General features: G+C 39.9%; 2 protein-coding genes and 2 long non-coding RNA genes across 6 annotated transcripts; 2 read left to right on the top strand and 2 right to left on the bottom strand.

Annotated features, from left to right (window-relative positions):
* The first annotated feature begins 1,450 nt into the window (after positions 1–1,450).
* LOC145424088 (uncharacterized) lies at positions 1,451–3,673 on the top strand. Of its 3 annotated transcripts, none has more exons than XR_013905043.1 (6): positions 1,451–1,872; positions 1,970–2,148; positions 2,244–2,337; positions 2,715–3,078; positions 3,174–3,457; positions 3,559–3,673. XR_013905043.1 is itself a non-coding variant. In XM_080296893.1 (5 exons), the coding sequence occupies exons 1-5, from the start codon at positions 1,609–1,611 to the stop codon at positions 3,381–3,383; spliced, it is 1,104 nt and encodes a 367-aa protein (XP_080153019.1). In that variant the 5' UTR covers positions 1,510–1,608; the 3' UTR covers positions 3,384–3,519. The 3 variants fall into 3 exon arrangements, 1 of the variants encoding a protein (XP_080153019.1); XR_013905042.1 differs by having other exon boundaries at positions 1,510–1,872; positions 2,722–3,078; XM_080296893.1 differs by lacking the exon at positions 3,559–3,673 and having other exon boundaries at positions 1,510–1,872; positions 2,722–3,078; positions 3,174–3,519.
* Positions 3,674–6,131: 2,458 nt separating this feature from the next.
* LOC145424456 (uncharacterized) lies at positions 6,132–10,089 on the top strand. The gene is made up of 2 exons (XM_080297814.1): positions 6,132–6,630; positions 9,616–10,089. The coding sequence occupies exon 2, from the start codon at positions 9,641–9,643 to the stop codon at positions 9,959–9,961; it is 321 nt and encodes a 106-aa protein (XP_080153940.1). The 5' UTR covers positions 6,132–6,630; positions 9,616–9,640; the 3' UTR covers positions 9,962–10,089.
* Positions 7,951–9,624, bottom strand: LOC145424457 (uncharacterized). The gene is made up of 2 exons (XR_013905539.1): positions 9,377–9,624; positions 7,951–8,866 (listed from the first exon to the last, which is right to left on the bottom strand). It is a non-coding gene; the product is annotated as an uncharacterized LOC145424457 (long non-coding RNA).
* Positions 10,090–11,686: 1,597 nt separating the features above from the next.
* LOC145424550 (uncharacterized) lies at positions 11,687–12,472 on the bottom strand. The gene is made up of 2 exons (XR_013905625.1): positions 12,295–12,472; positions 11,687–11,858 (listed from the first exon to the last, which is right to left on the bottom strand). It is a non-coding gene; the product is annotated as an uncharacterized LOC145424550 (long non-coding RNA).
* Positions 12,473–12,850: the final 378 nt, after the last annotated feature.

The following is a 12,850-nucleotide window of genomic DNA, read 5'->3' as shown; positions in this document are numbered from 1 at the left end:
TGCTAACATTAACCGGAGCGCCAAGACTGAAAATCATTTGAATTGCGTTAGTTATGTGTTTATGTCACTGAGTTCTGCAAAAATCTCTTTCCTCTTTAGCTTGAAAATGAGTGATTCAGAGGATCCCGAGCTGGAGGAAGAGCTTCAGGCTGCTGACGAACTCCTTCAAGATATGCAGGTAACATTTTTAGTGGAAACAGTTGTTAAAGAGGGAACACGCTTGTCTAATATTTTGTACGGAGTAAACGTTATGTTATTTGAATTTATTTTTAAAGTTTATGTCAAATTAAGTTGGTTAACTTAAGATGTTTGATAATCTTTGCTTTAATCATAGACTGTATTTTAGGTGTTCCCTTTTTTCCTTGTTAATTGCGTAGAATGATGCACAGAGTGAACCTCAGCCAAGACCAGTGCGCTGGAAAACACGTAACAGACAGGGAGCTTTTATTCCTCAAAGACCATCAACCAGTCGAAGTACTAGTTGCATGCCACGTGGTCAGTGTTCACACAACCATTGATTTTATCTCACAACTTGTTTTCACCGAAGAATTTCAGTAAGTAAATATTCTTCATTCCCCCCCCCCCCCCCCCCCCCAGTGTCCAGAGAGCAGCATCAATGTCCACGTGAAGAACCTGGTTATGTTGCCAGTGTCAACCCAACAAAAGGTACTTTACCTTCTTGTATATATTGTGATTTCTGTTTACTTTTATATTTGTTGTTATAGTTGAGTTATGCAGGGCTTTTGTGGAGTCCTAAGAAACATACTGCCTAGAGTGTTTTTCAGAGTTTCTTCCTTTCTTTATTTTTTTTCTGTTAGTGTATGGAACTGAGGTGCTTCGTCAGGAGCTCCTTCAGTTGTTGGAGGATGGAGAAGAGGACGCAGCCATGACTTGTGAGACGTCGTCTGAGTCAGCTGCTACTCACTGGGCGATCAGAAATATGGTGTCCTCGCAAAAGTGGAAAGAGGCCAGGCCTTGTCTTATAGATAATATGTTAGCTACTCTGGATCCACAGTCACACCGTGTGTGTCAGTGTGGCAAACAAGTAGTTGTGAGGTGTCTGGACTGCCTGCCTCTTCCATTCCTTTGTGCTGACTGTGATATTGCAGTTCACACACGCTTTGTCCTGCACAGCAGAGAGGCAGTAACAGGAGGGTTTTTGCAGCCTTCATCAGAGTTTCACAAGCCAATAGGTACAGTTTTTAAGTCTTATGCATTTCTTGCTATGTATGAGTATGAGTGGGTGCTGTTATTGTATATTTATTGTGTATCAGTTAATTTCTAATTCTTTTTATATATATTGTGTGTTTTAATGTTAGTTCGGCTGTTGCCTGTGCAAAGGCCAGACCATGTGTGTGACTGCCCAGCAGGTAACGTTGAGGTTTCACCCGGTGCAATTGTGGCTCTTGTAACCATAAATGGTAAGTTGCCCTTTTGTCACACACTACATACACAATAGATGTGTTTGGAGGTTTTATTGCAAATTGTGCATTGCTATCTTGGTTTTAATTACCCTCGGCCCGCAGTATATGTGGGCACCTGTCAAAGGTCATTTGGATTTACCAGACCGATTTGAAAACAACATGAAAAAAATGAATGCTTTGAGCCATGACTGAATTTATCCTGATCCTTTCTAAAGGCCGTTATAACCTTGCACTGCCAGTGGTGAGCTGCACCAGCTGTGGCCTAATGTGGTCCCCCTCAGTTAAGGACATCCTGGGTAGTGGATATTGGCCTGGCACCTTAAATTTCTGCACCCTGTTTTCAATGGATGTCTTTCAGTCTTTCTATGACATTAAGAAGGCTGCACCAGGGATGTCACTTAAGGCATTTGTCAAAATGCTGGATGAACGAACAGCCCATTTTGGAAGGGTGAGTTTCTAAATTTGCTAAGTTTAAGGAAATTGTGCAAATCAATGTTTATGATGACTGTCCTTGAATATTCTGTTGTATGTCCTCTATGTAAAAGAATGGCCGAATATCAGCTGATGCCTTCAGTAAAAGTTTCTTGGAGTGGAGTGCTGTAAAGTTTGAGGTGGACAGGATGTGCAAGGAGCCATGCTTTAGCTGCCCTGCCTGCACTCCAGACATGCTTGCCGTCTCAGTTGATGGAAACCGCAAGCTTTATCGCTTTCAGTCTAATGCAAGGTACGTTATGCATTGTGTACATAAGTCAAATATGGATTTGTAGAAAAATGTATTTTAATGTTTCTTTTCAAACAACTGTCACTGTGTTCGTTCAGCACTTCAGAGCAGGGGAACTTTGAAGGTGTCTTCATTGAAAAAGATGAGGAAGTTGCTGAGTTTGTGAAATACATCCAGAGACACACAAATCATGTAAGATACACATATATATATTAGTGCTGTTAGCGTTAATCTTGTTAAAATGACGTTAATGCCGTAACCATATACACATACGTGTGTGTGTGTGTGTGTAGACATATATGGATGGGTCGATATTTTTTTTATTTTTCTCTTGGTGTTGTCGTAATACTATTTACTTTACTTTATCTTAATGTTTACTTAATTTTGTCACCATGTGTATTTAAAAAAAACAACATGATTTTTATTTTGTGTTATCAGTGCTGTCCTGGGGAGATATGAGGTCTTGTGTGACTCGAGGCTAATTCAGCTAATTGTTATGCGTTTGTTTTAAAAAGTTTGTCCCTGATAGGGCTTAATCATGTCATGTCTTTTATGTTAAAATCTTTGAGTGTATAGGTCCCGGGGAAAGGGTTGTGCGGATCTTCATCTTGGACTGCAGCAAAGGAGTCGTCCAAAAAGTCCACTGGGAAGTTGGATGAGGAGGGCATGGAAATAGCTGTTTGTCGCCACGGAGTCCTCTTAGCTGCATTGAACATGTTTCGAGGGGAGATCTTTGCTTACCCCCTTTTTCTCCAGAGGAAGTTGGCAGCTAGCGTCCCAGGACATATTACGTTCCTTTGCTCCGATGTGGCCTGTAAATATTTCCCCTATTTAACCAAGGTGGCTCAGCAGTGCCCTGAGCTGAGGAACCTCTTGTCAATGCGTCCTTTTCTCTCCGTCATGCATGCAAAGGCTCACACTTGGAAATGCGAGGTATACTGCAGCTTGTAGTTTTGGATTAGTTTGAGACATTTTGTTATAAGGTTGAATGAATTCAGCAGTCATGTATTGTGACCTCCTTTCTATAGATCAAATGGGGAGGTGCGTTTCAGGATGGGGCCGGTTCAACAGTTGGAGAAGAGGTGGAACAAGTAAACAGTTTCCTGTCTAGGGCGGCCATCACAACGAAGTACATGTCTAAAGCAGGTGTGTGTCCGTGTCTGAGATTCCACTCAGTCTCCTGCTCATTAATTCTAATTTGTATACTAACTGAAATGCAGGGCGAACAGACATGCTGACCCTCCTGGCTTTGGGGTGGAACAAAAGGAAAGTGGAACAACTGGGCCGCACTTTGAGCCAGCGATATCTAAAGGTCATTTTTTCAACACCCATTTTAATGTGTGTGGTAATGGGGGGAAAACACCAGTACTCTTTTAATGTCAATATGAATGACATTTATGAATGCATTCTTAGATCATAAGGATCCTTAGAGAACAAGTGGAGAGCCTGAATGCGACCAGAAATGAGCTGGGTGTGGATGACGACACACTGCAGCAATGGGTGGCTGATGTGCAGAAATGGGCTGAAGGTGCGTCTCAATATAATGCACTCATGTATAACAATAGGACCCACCATGGCCTCATTAAAGAACTTAGAGTTAAGATCTTTCTGACAGTGTCAACAAACAATGAAAAATAAGCCTTGGAAAAGCAAATTTATGGCAGAGTTGTTGCGTTTCATCAAATTGGATAGAACCTGGGTTGAAATGATGTCGTACTAGTTGGTTTTATAAACCTGAACACCAACATACTTGTTATCTCATGATTATCATGAGATGGCAGCACATGAAGGCTCCAGATGTCTTATAATGAATGTCATCAAGTCAGTGATTACAGAGTCCACTGTAGTTTGGTGACTGTTACTCATCCTGTATTCTGATTAATATTCCTCTCACTTAGAAAGTGATCAAACTGATGGCAGCCTTGGAGCGTTGCAGGCACGAATAGAGGAGCTTGTCGTCATCATCAGAGTGCGAACACAAAGTCTTTACAGACAAAATGGTGTCCCAGTTTCTTTGAAACGGACCGTTTGATGCTCAGTTTGTACAGCTTGTGCAGCTACTTTGTAAACAGAATCAAATCAGATCCAGGTTTGTTTAAGCTGGATGTGATTTGTTCTAGCAAACAAATTGATGAGTGTAGATTAAAATGAAACTATATACATTATGTGAAGGTGTGAATTTTTTATGATTATTTACAGATAGCAACAAGAGGCGACACAGAATTCGCAAGGTCATCTTAGTTGAGAAGAAACGCTTGGCGGCTGCTGTTGACGACTACAACAAGCTCGCTGAACCAACAAAGCAAATCGTATCCAGTGATGCCCTCATGCAGACCGATATTTGGCCCTGGCAGAGCACAAGTGAACGTAAGCTCTTGATTTATAAATATCCTTTTTAAACAAACTCCCAGTATCTGAGCAGTAGTTGAATGTTTTGTTCTTGAATCATAATATGCTGCTATGTTTTCCCATCTGATGTTGTTAAACTGTAGCTGCTGCTGACCTCCGGACAAAGAGAAAGGTCTTTGAGAAGGTGATGGCTGTGAGGCGCCTGAGAGAGGAGGAGATGATCCTTTGCAGGGAGATGCGGCATCACTGGACAGTGTTGCGAATGCGATCTGTGGTGTTGGGGACAATCTCCTCAGACTGTAAGCACTTTATTTATTTATTAATTTTTTGATGAATCGATTGAAAATAAGAGCAGATGCTAAAGTCTTACTGGATCTTTTACCTATATCTAGATTGCTAGCTAACACTGCCTTCTCCCTTTTAAAAAAATGTTTAATTACAGCATCCTAATTCCTTGTGTTTATGAGGTGATGTTTTTTTGTTGTTTGTTTTTTTTAACTTTTCTCATATTTATTTGTTTTGTTCTTTTTACAGCCTCCTTTGTTGGCATGTCGGAGGATGCACAGAAGGGACTCTGTAGCCTGGTTTTAAAAAAACAAAGTGAACTGAAAGCTGAAATGCTCAAAGTAAAGGACGTGTACAAGAGAATCCTCAGCCACCAACCACTCCTGGAAATGGACTCGGAGGAGGACATTCCAGACGATGCCACTGAGAGTGATTTGAGCACTTCTGATGAAGACTGATTGTGTCATCATTGATGTTATGTTTGGTAAAATAAAAAGTTAATCACATCTCTGTTCAATGTGATTTTTCAACAGACATTTTACATTTTGAGAAGAAAAATGGAATTCCCTTGGTGCAGTTGTTTACCCTGAATCATTATTTCCCATCTAATTTAATGACTAGTGTACATGTTCAGATACGATAACATAATTTAATTTATGGGATGCTTTCTGGGCTGCTCAAATTATCACAAAATTTAAAAGCACCAGGCAGCACACTCACAAGTAAATTTTTTGTTCAGTGTTTTGTCGAAGAAATCAACAAGTACAACTGAGATGTTTGCTGTAGTGGTGTGTTTGTTAAGAAGCATGCCAGCACACTGGTGAACTGACAGTCCCAGAATGCACCCGAGCCATTGACTCGCCCCAGAGCAAATGAAATTGCTTATCTAGAAAGACAACCGTCATCAAAGAAGAAGTAAAAGAGTAGGAAACAAATGGTAAGGGAAGGTACTGTGGGGTAGGAAAGAAAGGCCAGAGCTGTGCAAAATGACCTCCAGCAGGCCACAAATGTGCACGTCCGCTCAAACGGTCAGAAATGGACTCCATGAGGGTGGTATGAGGGCCCGACGTCCACAGGTGGGGTTGTGCTTACAGCCCAACACAGTGCCGTATGTTTGGCATTTGCCAGACAACACAAAGATTGGCAACTTTGCCACTGGCGCCCTGTGCTCCTCACAGATGAAAGCAGGTTCACACTGAGCACTTGTGACAGTCTGGAGACGCCGTGGAGAACCTTCTGCTTCCTGCAACATCCTCCAGCATGAGTTTGGCAGTGGGTCCGTTTTGGTGTGGGGTGGCATTTCTTTGGGGAGCAGCACAGCCCTCCATGTGTTCGGCAGAGGTAGCCTGACTGCCATTAGGTACTGAGATGAGATCCTCAGACCCCTTGTGAGACCATATGCTGGTGCGGTTGGCCCCGGGTTCCTCCTAATGCAAGACAATCCTAGACCTCATGTGGCTGGAGTGTGTCAGCAGTTCCTGCAAGACGAAGGCATTGATGCTGTGGACTGGCCCGCCCATTCCCCAGAACTGAATCCAATTGAGGACATCTGGGACATTATGTCTCGCTCCATCCACCAACTGCACCACAAAATGTCCAGGAGTGGGCAGATGCTTTAGTCCTGGAGTCTGGGAGGAGATCCATCAGGAGAGCATCTGCCACTTCATCAGGAGCATGCCCAGGTGTTGTAGGGAGGTCATACAGGCATGTGGAGGCCACACAGACTAGTGAGCCTCATTTTGACATGTTTTGAGGACATTACATAAAACCAGATTAATGATTCTGTATTGCATTGATCAAGGAACCAACCCAATAGGAGCTAAAGGAATCCTCTTGACATTACTTCACTCAGTAAGTTTATACTATGTTTAATGTGCATTTTCTTCATCAGTTTAGAACATAACATGTTAGCGCTCCCTGGTCCTTTTTGGAGACAGATCCTGAGACAGCAGGCAGCTATGGAGAACTCGTGTCAGCTGTGGTAATTAAGGAATACTTTGATTTAATATTGATTTCATGACAACTATCCTCTGGCACATATTCCTGGATATATATAATGACATAAGTAAACTCCCATTTTAGAATCATTGCCTTCTTTGATCTGACTTATTGCCTCAGACTTTGGCCCCGTATCCCCAAAAGTATAGAAAATCCATGACACTGAGTAAGAGGCCTTTATCATGTTATAAGTGAGAGAGTTTGGTGTAACAGTGGTTGAACATGCCAAATCAATCCACAACATACTGCCATTCCCCAGCTGTAACCTGCATATGCATCTAACCAAAATCCAGTACCACAGCCACATGATAGACGTACAAATGAGGTTAAAGGGCTGTCTCATTTTGCCAGATAGCTTCATCCCAAAAAAGATAAACATTCTTCAAAAACAAAAGTTTGTGAATATTTGCTGTATTGCCAGGCCTAAACCAACCTGTTAAACTTATCAAATTATTGTCATAGATACAAACCTATTGATTGAAACAGAATAATCCATTGAAGCCTCCATCATCATCCACAATCACTGTTACTGTTCAGATTATTTTATCTCTGTTTTCCTCTAGAATGTTTTGAAAATCAGCATTTGATCAACAGACTTTTTAAAAGTTTATTTTGATCCTATTGTTTACGTGTGTAATTGCATTTTTATTGAAATTATGACAGGAAAACCCTCAATCAAATTGTATCTTTGATATCTAATAATAATATTAACAATAATGTTACATATGTAATATGTACACAATAATATTGTGCAAACAAACAAGAAAAATAGCAAAAAATGTCAATTTTTTTTAATACCCTGTATATAAAGACCACATATGACCACAACTCCAAATGTGGAATTGTCACTGCATCTAAACATGACATATTACAAAAAGGTAGAAACATATAATATACAATATGTTCTGAAGCTGGTACTGGTGCAGTTAACTTTGCTTTAGGCTCCCATACACAGTAGGTGTTACTTACTATACGTGCAGTGCAGTATTACTTTACCTTGTAATATGTTATAATAAGCAAGTCACTTCTATATTTATGAGGATGTAGACAATAATGTTGGCTGATATGTAAAACTATGAGATGTCGAGTGCAGGGAAGATATTATTGATCGATCAGATTCATGAATATGTTAGGTACTTAAGCCACAATTAGAGAGTGAAACAGAGACACTGGTTGAAATGTATAGTAAATATTTTATTTTGAACTTTTATGCTGAACTACAAGCTGTGAACTGTGCGATCTCTGCGACCTGTGGTGCCTGGTTTACTGTGTGTAAAACTGCGCAGGTTCCCATGTGTCATCCCACACTTTGCCACTGTCAGGAGAAAAACATAACAAACAACAACGACAACCACACACAAAATAGGACAATTTAGGTTGTGACATATGACAATTTTTTAGGATGAAATATCTTCTATATTCATGTCATGCTTTATACACCTTCATTGTAATATAAATTAATCAAATCAAGTCAGAGAGTATTAATATATGTAGTAGATGTCAAGCAGGACCACAGCAGCAGCCACGATCCATTGGAACCTGCTGGATGAGAGAGCACAGAAACTCCAGGGAAGAAGTTTAGTTAGTAACATGCATGAACTGCATTACTGAGACATGTATGTTTACAGATGGTGGTGAGGAAGAGGGGGAGAGTTTTCAGTAAAAGGAGACGTGACTGCATCTTCAACCAATACTGAGCCTGCATAACCCTGAAAGAGACAGAGAGAGAGGGGGGGGACACTAACCCCCAGCAGTCTGGTCCTATTACAGCATAACTAAGGGCTGAGCTGAACCAGCCCTAACTATAAGCTCTATAAAGAAGTAAAGTCTTATGCCTACTCTTAAAAGTGTTGACCATGTCCACCTCCAAAACTCATAATGGACTTTGGAGGTGGACAGCTATCAAGCTCCTCACAGAAGAGGAGCTCGATAGCTAAAAGCTCCCAATTTACTTTAGTCCAAATACATGAATTCAAATTGAGTTGATAACTATTTATCAACAATATGAATGTCTGTTCCCGTCCAACAAAGTTGTTACTACATACCATGTTGAGCAAGGCTTCCACTTGACTTTAACTTCTTCTTTTTCCTGAAAAACATGATATAAACAAACAATTAATTAAGAAAGACATGCAAGTTGCATACAAAAAGGAGCTTATAAACATTTGTGTACTATTGAATGGCTCAATATATTATACAATTAGTTTACAAAAACATAAGAACCACTACAATGCTTGTACTGCCAGCATCGAGTGCATGTCAGCAAAGCAACACTGCTTACATTGTGGCTCACAAGCAAAACTAACTGAAGCAGATGTTACTGAATGGGAAGGAGCACCTCCACATCAATCACTCCTTCTGAGCATGATGTCAGGAGGACTTTAAAGAACGTAAACATCAGGAAGGCAGCATGACCAGGTCGTATCAGGTGGTCTGTTCTTATTTAATGTCCTATTTGGAGTGAAATCCTGACTCAGTGGCTGAATTAGTGTAGATTCATCAAATACAAAAGCTTATGGATATTCAGTCAGGCACAGTTCAAATCCGGGAAGTCCAAAGACGCAAACAAATCTGCACAACAGCAGGCTAAATTACTTACATTTACAACTCTCCTGTCTACTATCTCTTCATATTTGAAAATCTTCTGTGTGCGGTGTTTTCGGCATTCTGAAAAATAACAAATGAAATATTTACATGAGTTCTGTAAAACTGGAAAAAATGCAAAAATTAAGAAAAAGAAATCTTAACAAACTTAACGAACATGTCATGTGTTTCGTACATTTACAATACCATAACGTCTAACCTTTCCTTGTCCTTTTTTTGTTTGGGACATCCGAGGTGTACACCGTAGAAATTGAGGGAGATGCAGGATGTGGAGATGGAGAGGAGGATGCAGGAGAAAGCAGAGATGAAGAGGAGGATGCAGGAGGAAGCAGAGATGGAGAGGAGGATGCAGGAGGAAGCAGAGATGGAGAGGAGGATGCAGGAGGAAGCAGAGATGGAGAGGAGGATGCAGGAGGAAGCAGAGACAGAGAGGAATATGCAGGAGGAAGCAGAGATGGAGAGGAGGATGCAGGAGGAAGCAGAGATGGAGAGGAGGATGCAGGAGGAAGCAGAGATGAAGAGGAGGATGCAGGAGGCTGACAGAGGGAAGATGTTGGTACAGGCTCTAAATGAAGAATAAATTCCTCGTTTAGAGCCTCTGGGTCTGGGACTGGTCCAGCATCGACACTGTCAGCAGAGGATGGTCCAGCTGCTGGTGTAGAACTTTTAGCAGGAGGTGAAGCTTGTAATTCTGAAAAATTTTAAATATTAAACATTTATTAAAATGGGTTGAAAAAATGTACAGTACACATAAACACATAATAAGTAGTGATTTGCATGTTTTCAGTTAAGTTTTTACTAAAGATACAACTGGTAAATATTGGCATCAAATAAGTCATCTCGCACACTCACTGACCCAAATAATTCAGTACAAGTGCCCTCTAGGGTAGTGTGACATCTGTAGTGCTTTTCTACATTGTACATTAAAAAATTAATGAGTGTGACTATAAATCCAGATAGATAATGACTTTTTCCTCTGATGACACTACTTTCCTGACTTTGTAGTGAATAACATTTGACACTTCAAGCTAGTACTGTGACTTAGGAGTTTTGTACAATGGTGATGCTAACTACCTCAGGGAGGTAATCAGGTAACCTCTTAAGAAGTATATAAGTTATTTAAGAATCTTGGTGTTCATATTGGTAACATTATAACATTTGTTATACTAGAAAGTCTCGAAGAGAATTATCAGGTCTGGTTTTCGTGAAGATTTTTAAAATTACATTTGTATATACATGAATGTGAAAGACCATACTATACACACACACATACAAAATTGTTCAGGTGGGTAACACCAGAGGTTCAGTATGGCTAGCTTTGGTGATGTGACCGACACATGGGGAGGTAATAAGGCAGATATAACACTATTTTCATGTTAGCAACAGGACATGTAGGGCAGCTGTCACCTCACAGCAAGAAGGTTACTGGTCTGAACCTTGGCTGAATAATAGAATAGAACAGAATAGAGTAGAGTAGAACAGAATAGCTGGTGACTGTTAACTATCCTCATCCTCACCATCTTGTTTGTCTCTATGTACCCCGTGATGATCTGCCTTCTTATCTAGGGTGTACCATGAGTATCACCCAAAGACAGCTAGGATAGGCTACCTGATAAGGACACCTGGTTACAGATAATGGACAAAGCATATCTTACTTCTCAGAAGGTGTTCCTAAAGCTTCCTCATCTTCATGAGGATGTCACGTGCAGTACCTTCCGCTGGTTCGATCTGAGTGATCACGTCCCCTACTATACGGCCCTTACGGTCAAACTGTCGAAGAAACAGAATTGGTTGGTAGCCCAGGGCATGTAGCTTTGAAACCTGCAAGAACAACAAAGAAAAACATGCAGCCAGTCTTTCATGTAAGCAAACGGATGTATAACAAACCTTTAAGTTTCACATCTTTGTTGTTTTATTGTTGTCGATAGTTAAAAAGTATTTATGGTGACCAAACCTGTAAATGTATGATAAAATCCATCTTGAAATGTTTTGTCTCTCAGTTAATAGCCGATTAAATTAAAAATCAGAAGTAGCTTAAATAAAAATAGTTTTTAACAAGTTTTTTCTAGTTGGATGTCTTTAGTGTGATGATGTTATTCTGATGTGAATAACTTTTTTATTTATGCTCTTTTATAAATTAATATTTTATGTGTATATACATGTCTTGTTAGTTTCTTACTTCATGATATACAAGAAAACATTGACAACTGTGATTAATAAAGAATTGTCTACCAGACCAACCACTTATTAGATCAGAACTTTTAAACTTACTGACAACTGGGCTGAATTAACCACCCTGCTCGCATTTCTGTTTTTTTTAACAGAGGCAGCCCAGTTACTGTTTTTAAACTGTTCTTGTTTTTTTTTCAATCCCTCCTTTAGGTTCAGGCTGCCCAGGCATCCACTGCATGTCTTCCTGTTGCAGGTGTTTGGGGCCTGACAGGAAGGGCATGGTTTGGTTTTTGGCTTTGTCATTTCTGCAAATGAAAATGGAACATGTAGGGATTATTTCAGGTCTGTTTTGGTGAAACGATTACAAAAATAATTTATGACCAAAGAAATAACTTATATTACGAGGCAGTATTACACCATATTTAGAAAAAAAAATCAATTACGAGATTAAAGTCATTAATATTGAGTTAATTACGTGAATAGGGTTAAAAAAAAACCTGAATTGATTACAGAAAAGATACATTGCTAAAATAGAGCAGTACTAACATTAGCTGGGTGGCCAAGCAAGTGTCTTACACATGAGAATACATCACAAAAAAATTTAAATAAACTTTTGCAGAAGTAGTTCTCTTGGTACACAGACTGCTCTGTGAAAACATTTCAAGTTTAATATCAGTTTAATATCACTGAAATTAATATTTCAGTGAACATGCAAATTACCCACAGTTTATCACAACTTACTTAGCTAGGATCTGCCTCGTGTCCAGTCGAAAACTTCGCTGCAGGACCGTGAGTTGAAAGATACATTTACTACGACTCCCAAGATGCATTGCAGTAAAAACCATCCAATCGCCTTGCTTAAGATCTGTTGACGTGTCGCTAAAGGCGCGCTGTAGATAAATATTGCAATTTGTAAAAAATAAAATACTAAAATTTGCATTTTTTAATTACATAATTAAACACTGGGCCAGTTTAATTTCGTATTATCGCTGGTTATTATTTTAGAGTAAATAAAGGAATAACGGGTAGCACCAAGCTGTTGTCATCTTCATTTCCATAGCGACGGCGGTTGAGGATTATGGGTAGTGTGCAGTTACGGGATTAGTGCGTCTGCGTAAATTGGTCTGATTGGTTGGAGCCGAGCGCATCCAAAACTAGCAGGAGTGGTGAATGAATCTATAAATGTGTTTTACGTGTGAAATGAAAATAATAAACCTAACAAAGGATTATGTACGTTAAATCTGCGCACTTTCAGATCGTGAATCAGTTTGGAAAACACTGTGTGATGGCCACAACA

This window comes from Astatotilapia calliptera, chromosome 23 (assembly GCF_964374335.1).
Source record: "Astatotilapia calliptera chromosome 23, fAstCal68.1, whole genome shotgun sequence".
Lineage (NCBI taxonomy): Eukaryota > Metazoa > Chordata > Actinopteri > Cichliformes > Cichlidae > Astatotilapia > Astatotilapia calliptera.
Note: the sequence above shows the minus strand (reverse complement) of the source record. Positions and strands in the feature narration are given on the sequence as shown.